Here is a 22,324-nt window from a genome sequence, read left to right as displayed (position 1 = left end):
GAGGAGTCCATAAACACAAACAACTTCTGACAAAATTGGAGAAAAAAAAACTAAAAAATCTAAACAAGAGGAATTAGCGATACAAAATGGTGACATAAAACAAACCATTTTAAAAAACACTCTACAACACCATTCAAATTGACACAAAAGCAGAACAATGCAAATTCATGAGAAGTTGAATGGATTAGAAAAAGCTATAAAGGACAATCAAAATCCATTGGACTCCCCAATTACTGACCAGGAGCTCTATAAGAAACTTCAGGTCCTCAAACTTAAAAAAGCATGTGGACTTGATGGCATCCTAAATGAGATGCTCAAACTCACTAGTGCAGAATTTCAATTGGCTATATTAATTAAAACTGTTTAATTTCATCCTGAGTGTAGGTTATTTCCCTGACATCTGGAATCAAGGACTCATAACCCCAATCTTTAAGAATGGAGACAAATTTGACCCTAACAATTACAGAGGCATTTGTGTGAACGGTAAGCTGGGGGTTTTCTGTAGTATTATAAATGTAAGAGTTCTAAATTTCCTTAATAAGCACAATGTCCTGAGTAAAAGCCAAATTGGATTCACACCAAAACATCGCACGACTGATCATATTTACACCCTAATAGATAAACATGTCCACCAAAATAATACCAAAATATACTCCAAAAAGCATTTGATTCTATTTGGCATACAGGATGTGTTGTACAAAGTTATTGAAAGTGGTTTAGGAGGTAAAACATATGACATAATTAAATCAATGTATACTGGCAATACGTGCAGCATTAAAATTGGCAAAAGAACAGAATTCTTTAACCAGGGGCGGGGCCTTCGCCATGGTTGTAATCTGAGCCCTGCACTCTTCAATATTTACATCAACGAATTGGCCACTCTTCTAGAAAAATCCTCAGCCCCTGGTGTTAGTCTCCACAATTCAGAGATTAAATGCCTACTCTTCGCAAATGACCTATGCCTGCTGTCACCCACAGCACATGGCCTACAGCAGAGCCTGGACCTGCTAGAGCAGGTAAATCCTAAAAATACTAAAATAATGATTTTCCAGAGAAGATCCGGGATCTCAGGGAATTAGACTAAAGTTCTCAATTGGTACAACATATATAGAGTACTGTCACACTACAATTACTTAGGTTTAAAAATAAGCTCAACTGGACACCTTAATGAGGCAGTGAATGAACTGAGAGAGAAAGCACGCAGGGCATTCTACGCCATTAAAAAAACAAATTAAAATTGAAATACCTATTAAAATTTGGCTAAAACTAATTTAATGTGTCATTGAACCAATTGCACTTTATGGCAGTGAGGTGTGGGGTCAACTTGCAAAACAAGATTTCACCAAATGGGACAAACACCCAATTGAAACCCTGCATGCAGTTCTGTAAGATTCTGTAAGATTCTCCTACCTGTCCAGAGAAAAACAATGCATGCAGGGCAGAATTAGGCCAATATCCACTAATAATAAAAACTAAAAAAAGAACAATTAAGTTAGGAAACATCTAAAATACTATGACCCCCTCTCATATCATTACCAAGCCCTGCAATGCCAAGAGCTGAGCAAAGAAAAAAGTCCCCTCATCCAGCTGGTCCTGGGTTCACAAACCTGTTCTACTACATTTACATTTTAGCAGACGCTCTTGTCCAGAGCGACTTACAGTAGTGAATGCATACATTTCATACATTTTTTCCACGTACTGGTCCCCCGTGGTAATCGAACCCACAACCCTGGCGTTGCAAACACCATGCTCTACCAACTGAGCCACTACTAACACACTGAAGCCTCAGGACCAGAACATCCAATCAATCAGAATAAAACAAATTACAACACAGTCAAAACAAACTACATTGCTTATTGGGAAACACAAGCACAAGCCCAAAGCAAAATGCAGTGCTATCTGGCACTAAATTGACAGTACACCATGGCTAACTTTTTGACCATGGTTACTGATCAAAACCTTAGAAAAACCTTGACAAATTACAGGCTCAGTGAGCACAGCCTTGCCATTGAGAAGGGTAGACACAGGAAAACCTGGCTCCCTGTAGAGGAAAGGCTGTGCACCACAGCAGAACCTGAGACAGAGCTGCATTTCCTGACTAAATGTCAAAAATCTAAAACAATTAGAGTGTGTAATTTCCCCTAATTTGAAACCCTTATTCAAGGTTTCAAATACCTCTCTATGAGGATAGGCTACCCGTCCTGTTAGGGGTGATGCAGAGAGCTGTGGGTTGGCAGCGCACTACATTGCTGCCTGCCATAAGATGAGGGACAGTGTCTGACAGGCCAATAAACCTGCACATGTCCTCTACTGTATTGTTATTGTTCAATGTATGGTTATATTGACCCTTGGTTATTTTTGTTACTGTTGTCCCGTTGACAATTTTGATTCTTATTATTTTCATATTGTAAATATCCAAAGTAAACTTTGGCAATATGTACATTGTTACGTCATGCCAATAAAGCAAATTGAATTGAGAGAGGGCGAGAAAGAAAGATAATGAGAGAGAAAGAAAGATAATGCGAGAGAGAATGAGAGAGAGAGAATGAGAGAGAGAGAGAGAGAGAAAGAAAGATAATGAGAGAGAGAGAAAGATAAAGAGAGAGAAAGAAAGATTATGAGAGAGAAAGAAAGATAATGAGAGAGAAAGAAAGATAATGAGAGAGAGAATGAGAGAGAGAGAGAAAGATAATGAGAGAGAAAGAAAGATAATGAGAGAGAGAGAAAGATAACGAGAGAGAAAGAAAGATAATGAGAGAGAGAATGAGAGAGAGAGAGAAAGATAATGAGAGAGAAAGAAAGATAATGAGAGAGAGAGAAAGATAACGAGAGAGAAAGAAAGATAATGAGAGAGAAAGAAAGATAATGAGGGAGAGAATGAGAGAGAGAAAGAATGAGAGAGAGAATGAGAGAGAGAATGAGAATGAGAGAGAGAGAGAAATAAAGATAATGAGAGAGAGAGAAAGATAATGAGAGAGAGAGAAAGATAATGAGAGAGAAAGAAAGATAACGAGAGAGAATGATAGAGAGAAAGAAAGAATGAGGGAGAGAAAGAAAGATAATGAGAAAGATAACGAGAGAGAGAGAGCGAGAGGAGGGAGAGAGAGAGAGCGAGATAGCAACAGAGCGAGAGGAGGGAGAGAGAGTGAGTGAGAGAGGAGGGAGAGAGAGAGAGAGAGTGAGAGAGGATAAATTAGAGAATATAACCATCCAGTGACCAGACCCCAGATTATTTTTTAATCAAATCAGTTGGCATGCTTGTAATTCATAAGCTCCTTGTATTAATCTTGCCTGTACTTGTGCCCTCTCCAATGACATATTCATTTTTCATAAGCGCAGGATTAGACAGCACGCATGTATATGTTTTACTAATATCGCACCACATCCTTGTAACCCTTAAATTAGTTTTTCCCCTCTCCCTCTCTTTTTTTCTTTTGTTTTGTTCCATCCATCATTTGCCTGATAGACCCTGGCCAATGTATGTCCCCATCACAATGCTTTTTGCTCAATGGGAATTTAAAAGAGAAAAAAAAATGACACACACAAAATATATAATCTGCATCCATTTGTAATGTAAGAATGGTGGTGCATGATCAGCGAGGCGAGGCCTTGTGTTCTAGTGTCTAACAGTAACATCCCCTGGAGCAAGCTAGCATCTGGTCTGGCCGTCCCCTTGCTTGGCTACATCGAATTTATCCAAATATCCACTCACATCACATGGCCTGTTTATGGATGAGATGGAAATCTATGCCCAAGATGAATATTACATGGCCTCACTCTCTACCTTATTCTCCCTCCCTCCTGCATGCTATACCTAGCTCCATAATGTTGGGTTCAGTGGAGCAGAAGGAGTGCTGAGAGAGACAGCGAGGGCTATTCGTTTAGCTAGTCAACTATCTCTCAGCTCACACACACACACGCATACACACACACAAACTCGCACACACACCGAGCTAGTCATCTATCGCTCAGCTCTATGTCAGTGGCAGGGACTAAAGTCAATGCAGTTGTAAATGAGAGTTGCAGTTGTTGCCGTTGTTGCAGTTGTAGTCGCAGTTGTAAATGAGAACTTGTTCTCAACTGGCCTACCTGGTTAATTAAAGGTGAAAAAATACAAATCAAAATGCATTTACACCCCCGTATTACCAGCAGAATCATTACCAGCAGCTTGGTCTGGACTGGTTTGGTCTGGTTTGGTATGGTCTGGCCTGGTTTGGCCTGGTCTGGTTTGGTCTGGCCTGGTTTGGTCTGGTTTGGTATGGTCTGGCCTGGTTTGGTCTGGCCTGGTTTGGCCTGGTCTGGTTTGGTCTGGCCTGGTTTGGTCTGGTCTGGTTTGGTTTGGCCTGGTTTGGTCTGGTCTAGTCTGGCCTGGCCTGGTTTGGTCTGGTCTGGTTTGGCCTGGTCTGATTTAGCCTGGTCTGGCCTGGTCTGGTTGCTTGTTGTTGTGCTCTGTTCTTGTTTTGCTCTTTTCCAGCTTAAAAAGTGAGATTTAGATTTAGTGTGTCCATCTCCGTGCCCAATCTGCGATGAGGATCATTGTAAAACACACAGCAGTAGACTCCGGGGAGGCAGCTTAAACACAAACCAATAGAGCACTGTTTGTTCTGCACATATCCAAGACCAAGATCCCTTAAACAAAGAGTCACAGATAGAGAGAGAGAGATGGAGAGAAAGAGAGAGAGAGAGATGGAGAGAAAGAGGGAGAGGTGGAGAGAGAGAAATGGAGAAAAAGAGAGGTGGAGAGAGAGAGAGAGAGAGAGATGGAGAGGGAGAGATGAGAGCTTTTGCCTTGCTTCATTGACATTGTCTTTTTTAAATCCAGTGTTTTAGATGAATTATAATCCATGTTTAATTTTCCATGCAAATGTCCCTATGTGGATTAATTCCAGATTGCTTTGTGCAGTGTAGAGATGGAGCATGTCAGTGGTATGGCTTAGGGGCCTCTCTTTATAAATATCTTACTAAACAAAGACCCTGCATGAAAATCAGCCTGTCAGCTAAGGAAATAACTGACTCTACCTGCTTCAAATTAGCAAGGAAATTAGTCATTGTTTGTTTGGCCCAATGTTGTTGTATTCATTTCTCATAAAATTTGAATTATACAGATGAGTGAAACGAAACGGAAAAAGTATGCAAACGAGATCAAATCTGGAATATTTTAGATGAACAAATTCCTATTTGCAAAACATGTTTGTTTGCACGGATGTGTCCCATAAATTTTGCCAGATTTGAAATTAGGGTTGGTCAATCTCTGCCATTCCTAGATGTTAGATTAAAATATATGAAACATATTAGCATATTTAATTAGAAGCCTACAGCTATTAGTTTTATTTAGATTTGAATCATTGCGTGGGTGAATGTCTTGGTCAATTTGTCAAATGTGACATCCGTTCCCTTCATATTTATTTCTCATTAAAAACAGGACGAGGATGAGAAAATTAAAAAAGGCAACAAATAAAAATAGATTGCCTAAAAAATGGCATTAATTAAAATATACTTAATTTGGTCATCAGTTCCCCTCGAAAACATCTAGGTGCCTCTGTCCGTGTGACTTAGTGTGCTGCTGTTTGCCTGGCTGTGCTGCTCTGTCCGTGTGACTTAGTGTGCTGCTGTTTGCCTGGCTGTGCTGCTCTGTCCGTGTGACTTAGTGTGCTGCTGTTTGCCTGGCTGTGCTGCTCTGTCCGTGTGACTTAGTGTGCTGCTGTTTGCCTGGCTGTGCTGCTCTGTCCGTGGGAGTGTGGCATTCTAATGTTGTCAGGTGACTCTGAGGTCAGGATAATGCATAACCGTAGACTACTAGGCCTCTAAATCAACCTCTCTCTTCCCCACCCATCGCTCTCTCTCTCCCTCAATTCCTCTCCCCTCTCTCTCTCCCACTTCTCTATCTCTCTCCCTCCATTTCGCTCTCTCTACCTTCTCTCTCTCCCTCTCTCTCCTATCCTCCCTCTTTCTCTCTGTCCATTGTCAGGGTAAATTTACTGCCCTGTAACCTAAGCCCCTCTGCCAAATCTCAGGACTACTAAATTGAATAATAAATCCAACCTGCCTCTGACCAGCAGAGCCCCTTAATAAAATCTTAGAAATATATATTATTTTACTGACTTGTACCCAATATTGTATTGCTCTATTTTAATTTTAATTGATTGTTTATGTTTAGAGATTAGATAGTAGTTATATATTTAGAAAGAAAAATGTGATAACAGGTGATAACACATGAACCTCTAGTTTTTGTGAAAAGGAAGTTTGCTGCGTTAGATTTATCGTAAAGAGCACATGAAATAGGCATGTGAGAAAACCATTAGGAGCGATTCTATTGTCGGCATTGCTTTTGAGGAACAATTTAGGACAGAATTATCCTGGTGTTCAAGAGAGAACTGGATTGGACACACTGGTGAATGTGTTTGAGTGTGTATCTGTGTACGTCATGCACGCATTTGTGTGTGCGTATATATATGTGTGTATACGTGTGGCTGTGTATACACTTGGCGTCCTAACTACCATTGACAGTAGTAAATAAAGATGGGTGGGTAGCGTGGTTGTTTTCTCTCCTGCAATGCAAACGGTCTGAACGTCATAAATCACTTTTTGATTTATCTAATCAGCCAAGGTCCTGCTGTAGCCAGCCATTTGTCATTGTAGGAGGAACCTTGTCAGGCCTGTTCTAGCCTTCGCCTCATCGCCCCACTGCCTCTCCGCCGTGCTGCACAGCATCAGGACACGCAGGGAGAGAGAGAAAATAGGAGAGGAGTATCATTAAGTGTGAGGCTCAGAAACAAAGGAGAATGAGACGTCTCTCTCTCTCTTTCTCTCTCCCCCCACATCTTTTTATTTTCTTTATGACCATTCAGGGGCCAAGGAAGAAAAGGACAGTGTGTTAGATGGAGATAGGTAGCAGACAATTAGACACAAGCTATCATGTACAGTCAAGTGCATAGATGTAGTGTACATTGTTTCCCTACTCAAGTTGATCACATCATCTCGTGAAAGGCTCTGTGTAATTCCACTTACAATATGGATGAGAAGCATCTATAGTTTTGAATTCCACTGTGTGGGTCTTGAAATGGTCGCATGCATATGATGCGTTTGCGGCGCTCGCCACTTACCCCTGTGTAAAGTGCTTGAAGAGGTATTCCATTTTGTCCATGTTCAAGGTTGCGTGACAGTTTTTTTCTTCAGACAGTGACTGTGATGGAGCTATAAGCGTTGATGAAAACAGCATGATGATTAAGAAAAGAAATCAGCAGGGGACACACACGCTATACATTCACATTCAATATGATGACAATCAATGGCAGTGGGGGCTACGCGGCTGTCTTCTCCTCGCCAGATTGTGAATGTGTTTGCAACTACCTCTTGTCCAGCAATCTCCTCCTCTCTCCTCCTGGATGTAATTTAGTTGTAAATTGACTGGAAGATGGAGGGAGAAAATTGAAAGTTGAAATTAGAAACGGTCATAATAAATGGAGAGTGGGAGGAAAGGAGGGAAGGAGGAAAGGAGGGAAGGAGGAAAGGAGGGAAGGAGGGAAGGAGAGAAAAGGTCAGGTGATTCTGATGGGTGCGACGAGACCAGACCCAACCGGCCAATGAGCTGGTAGGGTTTACTGTCATGAGATGTATGTGACACACACACACACGCACGCACGCACGCACGCACACACACACACACACACACACACACACACACACACACACACACACTCACACAGACAAACATACCAGCATGCACACACAGGCACACACACACACAACATGCGCACATAAACACATACACACGCACACGCACACACCAGCCCTGCAGGCCCATCAAAGACCAGCGGAGGGTGAAAAGATTACCTTCATATTCCAGGCTGTTGGAAATTCACATTGTGATTTCTTTTCTCTCCCTCTCTTTTTATTTTCTTCTTCCCCTCACTCTGTCACTTTTCTTGACAGGCCAATATTTCAGACTGCAGATATAGGGGGATTACATATAAAATAAGTGGAAGTCCGCTTAATGCAGCAGAATTGAAATGCATGAACGAGTGGGAGGAATTGATATGCACCGAGCACAAATACAGGACAGGGAATAGTATGCAATACAAAATGTTGTTTTCTTCTTCTCTCCATATATCAATGCTTTCCTTTTTTCCTTTTTGTATTTGTGCGACTACAGTGAAGCGTTGAGTCGCAAGAATGGGACTCACAATATTGCCTTGAGTAACCAGACAAGTGAGAGAGAGAAGAGGGAAAGGAGGGAGGGAGGGAGGGAGGGAGGGAGGGAGGGAGGGAGGGAGGGAGGGAGGGAGGGAGGGAGAGAGAGAGAGAGGAGGAGAGAGAGGAGGAGATAGAGAGAGAGAGAGAGAGAGAGGGAGAGGAGGAGATAGAGGGAGGGAGGGAGGGAGGGAGAGGAGGAGAGAGAGAGAGAGAGAGAGAGAGAGAGAGGGAGGGAGAGGAGGAGAGAGAGAGAGAGAGAGAGAGAGAGGGAGGGAGGGAGGGAGGGAGGGAGGGAGGGAGGGAGGGAGGGAGGGAGGGAGGGAGGAGATAGAGAGAGGGAGGGAGGGAGGGAGGGAGAGGAGGAGAGGAGAGAGAGAGAGAGAAGCGTAGTGTGGTGCTACGGCTGTTTCTTTGTGTTGTGCAGAGAGAGTAAATTGCACTGGCAGAGTGTAGCTACACACACACACACACACACACACACACACACACACACACACACACACACATACATACACAGTTTGGCTGTATCTAAGGATGAGGTAATGAAAGATTTATCAGTGGGCAGCAGCGTCTCTATATACAACCAGAGGCTGATCTCTTAGCATTGGGTTCTGCTGCAGTCACGTAAACCACCTCCCCACCTCCAGCCGTGACCAGGAAACAGCTTGAATATTTAGCGTGTGTGTGTGTGTGCAGATGCGTGTGTATGTGTACATGTTTGCCTGATTGTGTACGTGTGTGTGTGTGGAGGAAGAGGGGTGCTAGATGCATATGGCCTAATGAAGTGTATAATATTACCATAACATTTTGTGTATGTCTTGCTGTGATAATGAGGCTGGTTTGATTTTCTCTCCATTTCTCCATGTCCTCGGGGCAGAATGGCTCAATGTATATGAATGATAATTAGGAGGGTGATACAATAGGTCGACACTTCTAGCCCCACAGCCAATGTCTGTCACAAGATGAAAATCACCACGTGTCCATCTGTATTTTAATTTGATACACATTATTTGTGACAGACATTGATTAATTGACAATTTTATTGCCTTCATCTATTGAGAACTATGATTTTACTAGAACATATTTTTTTATAACAGAGATACAACACAATAAAATACTTTTCCTCTGTGCTGTCTTGTGTTTTAGGAGTGAACTCTCTGTCTAAAGAGTCTCCTGGATCCAACGCTATGGGAAAACGCTCCATGCTGCCAGAGAGACAGAATGACAGCCCGCCCAAAAGGCCCAAGTCTGCAGAGGGGAAGACCAGCGTTAGCGAGCAGGTATGCTAAGCTAACTACTAATGCGCCATGATAAACCGACAGGTAAAGCTATATTTAACCAGTTAGCAGGTATGCTAAGAGTAAATGTCTTAGAGAGTAGTGTGATGTCAACAGAACTCAAAGGGTTAACCCCAAACTAATCCCTCACTGACAGATCACTTTAGCATCACCCATAGAACGTTCTCGCTCCTTTGTGTTCTTAAGTGGAATGCCTACCTGCCTGCACCAGGCAAGGCTAGGCCCTCTCCCGGTCCCCCTCTCTTTGCATGTCTTTAAATGATATGTGTTTTTAAATTAGATTATGAAGTATTAGCTTGTCTGGTGGAGGGCCCTGAGTGGAAGGAGGCCTGAGTCATTTCAGAAATGGATTACATTAAGGCAGGTGGCTGGGGGCGGCCATTTTAGGAGTACTCCCTGTAATGAGGGCTAGGCGGGAGACGGGGAGGCGACACACCTTTGTCGTCTCTAATCTCCTGATTAGAAATTCCCTCCAATCATGTTTCCCACTAATAAAATTGCACGAGTCGAGGGGCTTAAGTGCATTACATGAAAAGGCGCTTGATCTACATTTTGTGTGTAAAGGTAAAGTGGGACGAGAACAGGGGCGGGGGGTGGTGGTTACGATTTGTTTAGCTGAGGGGAAATTCAGTTTCATCTTTTAGCCCTAAGTGCATGAGACATCTTCGGAGCACTCTGTCGTCTAGGTTTCTCAGTGCTGTTAAAAGTGATATGTTTTTACTTGTTCGCAATAGTTACTTGTTCTGTTCTCCAGTATTTTCCCAGTAATAACCATAGCATGCTGTCTTTCTCTCCCAGCAGGTGCAGCAGTGCCCCTATTGTAACTACAGCAGTAAAGACGCCAACAGGATACAGCTCCACGTGGTGTCGCAGCATTCCATGCAGCAGCCAGTGATCAGCTGCCCACTGTGCCAGGACGTCCTGAGCAACAAGATCCACCTGCAGCTCCACCTCACACACCTGCACAGCGTGGCTCCAGACTGTGTTGAGAAACTGCTTATGACCGTATGTTTGATTCATAGATAACTTAAGAAAAAATGCGGTGGAAAAATCTAATTTGCTTCTAATGGCATTGCACGTACAGTACATTTTTCTCAAGATCTAAAGGTTTTTCTAAAGAGTTTTCTTTAATCACTTTTAAGATCTATGATGTTGAAATGGCAAATAGAAAAATGGCTTGGCTGTCCAGTGCTCCCTACAGTCCCATAACCAACTCTGGTCAGTGCTGTCACTGTGCAGTCCTAGAAAACATGTCCTATGTATTTATCCCACTCTCCCGAGAATACGTCAGAAACTTGACAGTTAAGCAAATTCCACTTTCTGAAAATGAGCTCTTTTTATTAACATGTTTTTTGGTATTTGCGGTGAACTTTTTGACTCAACGTCTTAACCGCTGCACTATCATTATTGTTAATATCAATTAAAAATATTGTCAGCAGCACCTGCACCAATATTATAGTTATTAAATGATAGATTATCTGTTATTACATTACATTTTATATTTTGATGCTTTTTAATACCATTTTGTTATGATGCATGTTGCAATTATGGATGGTTATGATTAAGATGATGTTGTTTTTGTTGTGTGACTTTGATAGGTGGCTGGGCCTGATGTGATGGTGCCCAATAACATGATGCATCCTTCACCTGGACAAGACAACGCTCTGTCTCTGATGGATTCTTCTGCTGTTCTCTCTGAGAAGTATCGAAAGCCCACAGGTACGCAGAGCACATTTACCCCTGCCGGTATTGAATGCACTGTTTTGAGGTTGTTTGGAAAGTGTAATTATTTCACCATCTTGAGTTACAGTAAGTGTCCTTGGGTCGCAGAAGGGCCCTGCTACACAAATGAAACAAAATATTATTTAGTTTCACCAGACCAAGTTTTACGTTTCCAGACTTGATATTCAGTGCATTTGTACAATGTCTTTTGTTCATGAATTTAATTGGTTTTTCATTTTCCTTTCTCAGGGAACAGTTCCAAGGAAGAGATGAATAGCACAGGCCAAGGCAAGAGTGAACTAGACCTCCATGGAGAGGAACTCAAACCCCCCAAGGATGGGTCTGAAGCCCCAGACTGGAAGAGGTCCATTGTGGTCGGGCAGGATCGAAAGAGCCCTGACTCCCTCCAGGACCATCTGAACGACCTCCAGAGATGCCAGCAGCAACAGCAACAGCTCTCGGTCTCCGACCGCCACGTCTACAAATACCGCTGCAACCACTGCAGCCTGGCCTTCAAGACCATGCAGAAGCTGCAGATACATTCCCAGTACCATGCCATCCGGGCGGCCACCATGTGCAGCCTCTGCCAACGCAGCTTCCGGACATTCTTGGCGCTCCGGAAGCACTTGGAGAACGGACATCCAGAGCTGAGCGAAGCCGAGGTCCAACAGCTCTGCGGCAGCCTGCCGGTAAACGGAGATTTCCTCTCCGAGAGCGAGGCCAGGGCCTACGAGGAGGCCCAGCAGGCCTTCGAACAGGAAATGGAGAAAGACGATGAGCTGGATCTGGAAGAGAAGGCCAGCCCAACAGGAAGTGACAGTAGCTCGTTGCTAGATGACATGGGAGCCGAAACTAAGCGAACCCTCCCCTTCAGGAAAGGCCCCAACTTCACCATGGAGAAGTTCCTGGACCCGTCCCGGCCGTACAAGTGCACGGTGTGTAAGGAGTCCTTCACCCAGAAAAACATCCTCCTGGTCCACTACAACTCTGTCTCTCACCTGCACAAGCTGAAGAAGGTTCTCCAGGAGGCCTCCAGCCCGGTTCCTGCAGAGACCAACAGCAATGTAGACAACAAACCATTCAAATGCAATATCTGCAATGTCGCCTACAGCCAAAGCTCAACCCTGGAGATCCACATGAGGTCTGTGCTGCATCAGACCAAAGCTAGAACTGCCAAAACAGAGACAAGCAGCAGCAGTAGCAGTGGAGGGAGTGGGAACACTAGTGGCATGGCTCCATCCAGCAGCCCAGTCCCAAATGTACAAGGCAACAGCACCAACTCAGACACTGCTAGAAGCGTGACGCCGTCGGCTAACAAAGAAAACACTGTAGATGCCAAAGAAGCCAAAAACAGCAGCAACAACGCAAAGCAAACTACTGATCATGTCTCTGCACAGCAAAGCCATCAGAATGCTCAGTCCCAAGCTCAGCTACAGATGCAGCTCCAACATGAGCTCCAGCAGCAGGCTGCCTTTTTCCAGCCCCAGTTCCTTAACCCGGCTTTCTTCCCCCAGTTCGGCATGACCCCAGAGGCTCTGCTTCAGTTCCAGCAGCCACAGTTCCTGTTCCCCTTCTACATCCCTGGGGCAGAATTCAACCTGAGCCCAGAGCTGGCTCTTCACTCAGCTGCCGCTTTCGGAATGCCAGGATTGACTGGTTCTTTCCTGGAAGACCTGAAGCAGCAGATGCAGCAGCAACACCAGCTACAGCAGGCTCAGGCTCAGCAGCAGGCTCAACAGCAGGCTCAACAGCAGCAGCAACAGCAGCAACAAGCATCCCAGTTGCAGCTCCTGCAGCAGAAAAACCAGCAACTGCAGAGCCACAAGCCCAAAATGGAGCCCAATGCTGTGTCAGTGTCTGACATACAGATGTCCAGAGAGGCAGAAGAGCATCTGGAAAAACAGGAGAGTAAAGCAAAGATGGAGAACGGAGGGGATGGAGTCAGTGAGGGAGGAAAGGACAACAAAGACAAAAAGTCCAAGTTTCCCGAGCCATTGATTCCTCCTCCACGTATCGTGTCAGGAGCCAGAGGAAATGCAGCCAAGGCCCTTCTGGAGAACTTTGGATTTGAGCTGGTCATCCAGTACAATGAGAACAGGCAGAAAAACCAGAAGAAAAACAAAGAAGGAGAACAACAACAACAACCGCAAAAAGTGGAGATCAATAACGATAAGCTGGAATGTGGGATGTGTGGAAAGCTCTTCTCCAACATGCTCATTCTCAAAAGCCACCAAGAGCACATCCACGGACAGTTCTTCCCTTATGGAGAGCTGGAGAAGTTTGCCCAGCAGTACAGAGAGGCCTATGACAAACTTTACCCCATTAACCCTCCTTCTCCAGAGACTCCCCCACCTCCACCTCCCCCTCCTCCTCCCCCACCAGCCCCAGTGACCACCCAGCAAGCTGCCTCCAACTCCATGAGCAAGCCCCAGATCCAGGCCCCATCCCCTGCCCCTCAACAGGCTACCCAGCCCCAGCCCCTGCCACCACCCCCACCTCCCCCTCCTCCACCGCCCTCTGCACCCCCACAGGTTTCTCCCTCTTCCGTCCCACTAGATTTCTCCCTTTTCCCCCCTCTGATGATGCAGTCCATCCAGCACCAAGGGTTACACCCTCAACTTGCCCTGCAGCTGCCTACAATGGACTCCCTGTCCTCTGATCTCACCCAGCTCTGTCAGCAGCAGTTAGGCCTCGATCCAAACTTCTTGAGGCAGTCCCAGTTCAAGCGCCCTCGAACCCGCATCACGGACGACCAGCTGAAGGTCCTCAGAGCGCACTTTGACATCAACAACTCACCCAATGAGGAGCAGATTCAAGAGATGGCCGACAAGTCCGGCCTCCCCCAGAAAGTCATCAAGCACTGGTTCCGTAACACCCTCTTCAAAGAGAGGCAACGAAGCAAAGATTCTCCTTATAACTTCAACATTCCACCTATTACCACATTGGAGGATATTAGGCTGGAGTCCCAGTATAGTACACTGGAGTACTACAGGACTGATGCCACTATGAACAAGAGGTCCTCCAGGACAAGATTCACTGACTACCAACTGAGGGTTCTGCAGGACTTTTTTGACACAAACGCTTACCCGAAAGACGATGAGATTGAGCAGCTCTCCACTGTGCTTAACCTGCCATCGAGGGTCATCGTTGTGTGGTTCCAAAACGCCCGCCAGAAGGCCCGGAAGAGCTACGAGAACCAGGCAGATGCTAAAGACAACGAGAAGAAAGAACTGACGAATGAGCGCTACATCCGCACCAGTAACATGCAGTACCAGTGCAAGAAATGCAGTGTGGTGTTCCCGCGAATCTTTGACCTGATCACCCACCAGAAGAAGACGTGCTATAAGGACGAGGATGAGGAAGGGAATGAGGACAACCAATCTGAAGAGTACATGGATATGGGAGAGCCAGGCCCAGCCAAGCACCCAGAGTCATCCAAGCATCATCATGTAACAGCCACTAGCTCAGGCTCCAGCTCCCCTCTGATGCCCTCCCCTCGCCCCAACCTGGAGAAGATCTCGCCCAAGCCTGAACCTCCCTCTGAGCCCAAACCTAAAGAGCCAGAACCTGCCCCTTCCCCAGTTATGATGAAGTCTCTACCAGAGCCCAGACCCTCCAAGTCCTCCACCCCTCAGCCACCCCCTCAGAAGACCCCCCAGCCCCAGATGTCCAGACCCCACTCCCAGCCTCAGTCAGCCGCCGTCCCCTCCAGCCCCCTCTCCCTCGCCCTCTCCTCCCTCACTAACAGCCTCCCTCCCCAGATGCTCCAATACCAGTGCGACCAGTGCAAGATAGCCTTCCCAAGTGTTGAGCTATGGCAGGAGCACCAGCATATGCATTTCTTGGCTGCCCAGAACCAGTTTCTCCATTCCCAGTTCTTGGAAAGGCCCATGGACATGCCCTATATGATCTTCGACCCCAATAATCCTCTGATGACTAGCCAGCTGCTGTCGGGAGGACTCCAGATGCCAATTCAAAGCGGCTCTGGTTTGTCCTCAGGCCCCGGCTCTGGCTCCATGAAGAGAAAACTAGACGAGAAAGAGGATGGATCCAATGAAAAAGATAATGGAAATATGACTGAAGAACAGCACAGAGACAAACGTCTCAGAACTACCATCACCCCAGAACAACTAGAGATCCTCTACGACAAATACTTGCTGGACTCAAATCCCACAAGGAAGATGCTGGATCACATCGCCCGTGAGGTTGGCCTGAAGAAGAGAGTGGTGCAGGTGTGGTTTCAGAACACACGTGCCCGAGAGAGAAAGGGACAGTTCAGAGCTCTGGGTCCCTCCCAGTCACACAAGAAATGCCCTTTTTGCCGGGCGCTGTTCAAGGCCAAGTCAGCTTTGGACAGCCATATCCGCTCTAGACACTGGCATGAAGCCAAACAGGCAGGGTTTAGTCTGCCCAATAGCCCTCTGATGAACCAAGACGATGGAGGCGAGAGCCCACACAAGTACAACTTCTTTGAGTATCCACAGCTACCCACCAAGACTGAGCCGAATGAGTACGAGCTGCCCGCAGCCTCCTCAACGCCAGTCAAACCATCTGAGGCACCGTTAAAAAACTTATTGAGCCCTTCATCCTTAAAAGCAGAAAACTGTGATGAATCTGAAGGGCTTAACATTAATTCTGCAGAGGCCTCATCCTACGACATCAACAACAAAATGGACTTTGACGAAACCTCGTCCATCAACACGGCCATAAGTGACGCCACCACCGGAGACGAGGGCAACAATGAGGTGGAGAACCTCACGGCCAACGGAGGGGACAAGCTGGGATGCGACAGCAAGAGCAACCAGGCCCAGAGCTCAGACGGGGGTGGCGATGACCGCTTCCCCTTCAGCATGGTGAGCCCCTCCCTTAGCTACTCAGGCAAGGACGGGGACTCCTGCTCCTACTCCTACTCCTACTACAGCTCCAGAGATGACGACATGGACGACAACAACGACCAGAGCGAGACCTCCAGCCTGACCGATCCCAGCTCTCCCAGCCCCTTCGGAAGTGGAAATCCCTTCAAGTCTGGGAAGGGCAGCGGCAGTGGTGGCGATAGACCAGGCCACAAGCGCTTCAGGACTCAGATGAGCAACCTTCAGCTGAAAGTCCTCAAAGCTTGCTTTAGCGACTACCGCACACCAACCATGCACGAGTGTGAGATGCTGGGCAGCGAGATTGGCCTCCCCAAGCGCGTGATTCAGGTGTGGTTCCAGAATGCCCGCGCCAAGGAAAAGAAGTTCAAAATCAACATTGGAAAGCCATTCATGATCAGTCAAGGCGGGCCGGATGGGCCCCGGCCGGAGTGTACTTTGTGTGGTGTGAAGTACACTGCCCGGATGTCCATCCGCGACCACATCTTCTCCAAACAGCACATTGCTAAAGTGCAGGAGACTCTGGGCAACCAGGTGGACAGAGAGAAGGACTATCTAACGCCCACCACGGTCCGTCAGCTGATGGCTCAGCAGGAGATGGATCGTCTGAAAAGGGCTGGGAGCGATGGGTTCAGCAGCCTGGCCGCCCAGCAGCTTCAGACTGCAGTGGACCAGAACAATGCACTTCACGGCCTCAGCCTGCCCTCAGGCTACCCCGGGATCTCTGGACTTCCGCCGGTACTACTTCCTGGGGTCAACGGGCCGTCCTCACTTCCTGTTTACCCACCCAACACACCTGGTGAGTTAGTATGACGAACATAGAACACACAGAGAATAGTAGCTTTATTATGAAAATGTATTGTCCATATGCACAAAATACTCTTTCTCTACTATACTTTCTCTGCTCATTCCATTACAGTGTTGTTGTTGGTGGGTATAGAGATATTTTGACCAAACGTTGGAGATTGTGTAAAGGACACTTTAATACATGCATGATCTCAACGTTCATTGCGGAACTGCTAAGTAAAATAATAGTTTAAAAGCAAATGCATTTTTATCATTGGTTTTATTTGTGGTGTGTACTTCCCCTTCTCTCCTTTGATGTGGGTTTGGTATATTTATAATATCCTCATGTTGGTATCTCATAAGGCGCATGTGACAGTTTTGATCCATAACAAAATCTTTAAAAATGAAAATAAAGTAAATCGTAACTGCAAACATTTCCATAATGTCATACTGAACACTATTTCAATAGTAATGTTAGGGTGAATATAAATATATTTCAATATAATTTATACCACTGTATTTCAGCTTTAGCGTCTCCTGGTGCTGGTATGCTTGGGTTCCCCACCCCAGCCACCCCCTCTCCTGCCATGTCTCTCAGCACTACCCCAACCAAGACTCTTCTGCAGACTCCTCCACCTCCTCCTCCTCCTCCACCTCCTTCTGTTTCCTCCATCCCTCTGACTTCAACCAACCACATTGAGCAGCACAGAAAATACCAAGAGAGAGACAGCAACAACAGCAGCAGCAGCAGCAAGAAATCAGTGGAGAAACCGCACCACCAGAAGAAGGCAAAGGAAAGAGAAGCGGAGAATGGCGGCCGTCCACAGACCCCCAACGTCAGCAACAACAAGAAGAGGGAAAAGCCGTCTCCAGCCATGGGCAAACCAGGAAGTGAAGGTCATCTGGATGCCGCTCAACTACAGGCTCTTCAGAACGCTCTGGCCGGCGCCACAGACCCAAGCTCCTTCCTGGGAGGCCAGTTCCTGCCTTACTTCCTCCCGGGCTTCGCCAACAGCTTTTCGCCCCAGCTCCTTGGAGGAATGCAGGCGGGGGGATACTTCCCTCCGTTCGGCGGGATGGAGAACCTATTCCCATACGGACCTGCTGCCATCCCGCAGGCCGCCATGGCGGGGATGAATCCCACTGCCCTCCTGCAGCAGTATCAGCAGTACCAGCAGTCTCTCCAGGACTCCCTGCAGAAGCAGCAACAGCAGCAGCAGCAGCAGCTTGAGCAACATCATCAGCATCATAAACAGCAGCAGCAGAAGCAGAAGCAGAAGCCAACCCCTGTGAAGGCATCTTCACCATGTGTGCAGAGCAACTCCAACTCCTTCAAACCAAAAGAATCTACGGATGACACCAACAACAACAAAGGCTCTTTGACAGAAAGCACAAAAGTAGAATCGCCAACAGAAACCAAAAGTACCACAGACTTTCCTGACGCTTTCATTGTTCCATCTGTCAAGCACGAGTTCATATGCAGGAAGTGCCATAAGGTATTCGGCGATGAGGGCTCCGCAGTGCATCACCAGAAGTCATTCTGCTACTTCGGAAACCCCTTTCCAGACCCGCAGGAGACAGTTCTTAGACAGGCAGTGAGCAAGTACACGTGCATCGCCTGTAATGTGGTGGTCAACGGGAATGAAGCACTTGGCCAACACCTCCAGTCGAGCTTGCACAAAGAGAAAACAATCAAACAAGCAATGAGAAATGCCAAAGAGCATGCTAGATTATTACCTCACTCTGTCTGCACACCTACTCCTGTCAACACCACATCTACCTCGCAGTCTGCAGCTCCTCCTTCTAATAACACCTTTCCCCATCTCTCTCGCTTATCCATCAAGTCCTGGCCAAATATCCTTTTCCAGGCCACCGCCCGGAAAGCTGCTTCTTCCTCCTCCTCCCCGTCTGCTTCTCCTCTTCCTCTTCCTCCCCTTTCCTTGCCTCTAATGGTTACCTCAACGTCCTGCAGCAGCGTCTCAGGGGTTCCCACCTCCCTACCCAACAAGAGTTGTTCAGATGAGTCTGACAACGAGCTAAGCCAGAAGCTGGATGACTTAGATAAGGTGTTGGAGGCCAAGGCTAAGCCAACCTCCGGCTTAGACACAGGCTTCAGCAGTATCAGAATGGATATGTTCAGTGTGTAGGAGGTGAAAAATAGGATCCCTTGCTTTAAAAAAAATAAAATACAAAAATAAGACTTTTAAACTGCAGTTCCAAAGTTTCTCTAACCCAAAAAATTACAGTACCAAATGATTGACTCAGGATTGTTTTTCCCATATTGATATGCTGGCAAGATATTGATAGATTTTTGTTATGGACAGAACTGTTGCAGATGCTTGACTGAGCTTATATTGTATACAAAAACATGGAGTAGAAAAAGATCTCTCAGGCTCCCCCGTGGAGCTTGTTTCAAGCCAAAAACTCATGATAGCAAATTGCACCTCAGCTGGATTGTTTTCCAAATGCTAGCATGTACTGTATGGGATGACGATCCAGAAAACCCTCAAAGAGAATCTCTCTTAGTCTAGATAGGTGTAATTCAGTAGCTTTAAATTCTCAGGTCAGAACATAACATTTCTCATTTGTTAAAGCAGCAACGAGCCTGGGTACACTTGGCTTTTAACCAAAACATGTCAAGCTTTATCGGACGCATTTCCTTGATGTGTGTAGAGTACCAAGAGAGACAATATTACTGTTACAATGGACAACGTGCATATCCTTTTAGTTTCCACCCTACAAAGACAGTATGGTTTTGCCACTGAGGGAATTTTAGAATGGTGAATTATATGTGTATGATTCCCCTGTGTTTTCCAGTTTGTATTACAACAAACTGTGTCTATATCCAACCCCCTTTTTCTCTTGTAGAATATACTAATCTGTGCCAACTCTTACCTTCTCTCATGTACCTCTGCTCACACCCTTTTCTGAAGAGGTAATAACTCTAGTTTTATACACTCTTGAGAATTAATTATGTGAATAAGACATTTTTCATGTGTGAATTGCTGTACTGTTATGGTACCTGCTTGTGTCTGGACTATAGTGCACTTATTTTGTTTTTGTTTGTTTTTTATTAGTCGTATTATTTTGGTAGACCCATGTGTTAATTTAATAGATTTTTTCCGTTGGTATGTTTGTTTGTTTTAATTATTATTTTGTGTTTATTGCAGCAGCATTTTGGTCCACATGTGTTAGAGGATTGACACCTAACAACCCAGTAACCTATTTAACAATTGGTGCATCCATAAAAGTAGTACTGTATACTTGAAGCTGTTAAAGTATAAGTCGGTCAAAATGTTGTTGTTTTTTAACAAAAGGTATGAATATTTGCATAAGCAAATATGCTGCTTTAAAAAGGGGGACTACAGCATGTATTTGATATAATGAAACGTTTTCCCCAGTGCTTGTAGGACTGATAATAGTGTTAAACCTATACACTGTCATTTAGTGCATAGGTCTTCGTCCTCGCATACATTTTCCGGACACTTCAGTTGATAAATCATGAAAAGTCAACACAAATTTTTCAGTTTATTTTAGACATTTATGCATTACAAAGTATTACCTTATAACAAAATGTTGCTGCTACTGTGTAATGTTATTTTTTGCTTGCCATAAATTCTCCAACAGACTGAATACTGACCCATGGATCGCTTTGCTTTGCTGTTTTCATTTTTCATTCTATGTTCATTTTGTTTTTGTCTTCTTTTATTTTGCAGTGGAACTTAAAGAATGTGAAAGCTGTCAAAGGGTGTTACATTTTTACGAATCACTTTCTAGTTTGGTAAGATAAGCCAATGTGATTCATTCCAAAGTAACAAGAGGCTATTTGTATGAAAGAAAAAGGCTTGTGAACAAAGAGAGCTAAGCTGTTGTACATATTCGTAGTTGGCTGTGCATGGTACAAATTTATTAATATGAAGAAATGCAAAACTGTATTGCTTTTGGTATTTCCTATTCTGAGATGAACAAGTAGCATGTAATGCAACTGTTTGACAGGTTAAAATCAAATCATGCTTAGTTATTGTTTCAAACGATGAAATCCAGTAACATTTCCTCTTGCGTCTTATTATAGTACAGGTGTTTTTGTTTTTCCGTTCAAAGTTTAAATGCAAAATGTCTCAGTTTTTTATTCTCTTTTTTGTGTGAAACTTTTTAATTGTTCTGATTTGGATTTTTAGTATTTTAACATTTACTTTGATCCTGAAGACACTTTTATGATTGTGTTTCATAAGAGACGTCCTGGCCTCCGTATAGGTGCAATCCTGCCATTGTACAAACACCAACGACTGTCCTGATCCCAAAGGCTTTCACAACCTGGCTTCTTGCCTTTCCCCTCAATGTGGCTAAAGCATTGCCAGACTGAACTGTCAGCTAGCATCACGTGCTAAGATGTTAGCAGCAAACACAATGCTTCCCACACTAAAGGACTGGTAGAAGCTAACAAACCAACAACCAAAAGGATGGTCCGATAACATAACGAACTGTACATAAATGTTGCAACTGCACAGCAGCCAAAAAGAAAGAAAGAATAAAAAAAAACTGTTTAAAACGGATGGATTGTGTCACGCTAAAGAGAGGACAGCCTTCAAAAGGTTGATATTGGGATTGTTTTCTTCTGGATGTCAAAAGGGATTTTCACGGCGCAATCATATCCTACACAATATGTATTCTACGTCCTGGTTACATAGGAAATGCATCCTGAGGGTTTACTAAGAAGAAGCCCCTATGGCTAAAACTTTAAATAAACTAAACCAAAAATGTTATTGATGTTTTATATATAGAGAGTAGTCTCATTAGTTTTTGTTACTGTAATGTTTGAGGTCTCAACTGTACCGTTACACCGGTAATAACATGGTTTTGAAACTTTTCTTTTTTATTTTTGTCACAGACCTGTTGTCATAGTTGAAATGACGTTTATTGTAGATGGTATTTGAACAACTTCTGGAATTAGTTCATCAAGTATGTTTGTTGCTCATTGTTGTGATACATTAAAAACTGTATCTGCAAACCAGTTTTGTGTCTGTCGTCAAAAGTATTTTTATTTGTTTCGTATCATTGTTTTGAATCAGCTTTACTCAAACCATATAAACATGATCATAAAGCCATTGTATCATAAATGGCATACATCATACAGCTATTTCATGTGTATTGATTTGGAATACAGTTACCTTTCTAGTTGTACAGAATAATTGAATGGGGTGTGTTTATTTCTACATATTAGCAGAGAATTCATTTCACTATGGATGTGCTGACAGTATTGTCAACATCTTATAAGGTAGAAACTTTGCTTACATTTGACCTTTTGGTCATTTGGGCATTGCTACCTTTTGGCATTGCTGCACTACTTTGTAGATTCAGCTCAAAATTACTGTCATGTTTCCCCCCACAAATGGAGAGAAATCAAAACCTGTTTTAGTCACATTTTTATTTCCCTGCATCTGCAAGAGCTGGCAT

The 22,324-nt window shown here is 44.8% G+C and overlaps 1 protein-coding gene across 1 annotated transcript; it reads left to right on the top strand.

The window, feature by feature from the left end:
• Positions 1–9,339: 9,339 nt before the first annotated feature.
• zfhx4 (zinc finger homeobox 4) lies at positions 9,340–21,881 on the top strand (the record flags this gene model as incomplete). Its single annotated transcript, XM_029696919.1, is given in 5 exon segments — positions 9,340–9,473; positions 10,290–10,496; positions 11,090–11,210; positions 11,463–16,883; positions 17,396–21,881. Coding segments are annotated over 5 exon segments (7,505 nt in total), but the record flags the coding sequence as incomplete, so codon positions are not given.
• Positions 21,882–22,324: the final 443 nt, after the last annotated feature.

Source organism: Salmo trutta, chromosome 2, assembly GCF_901001165.1.
Source record: "Salmo trutta chromosome 2, fSalTru1.1, whole genome shotgun sequence".
Taxonomy (NCBI): Eukaryota; Metazoa; Chordata; class Actinopteri; order Salmoniformes; family Salmonidae; genus Salmo; species Salmo trutta.
The sequence above is the reverse complement of the archived record's forward strand: the minus strand, read 5'-3'. Positions and strand labels throughout refer to the sequence as shown.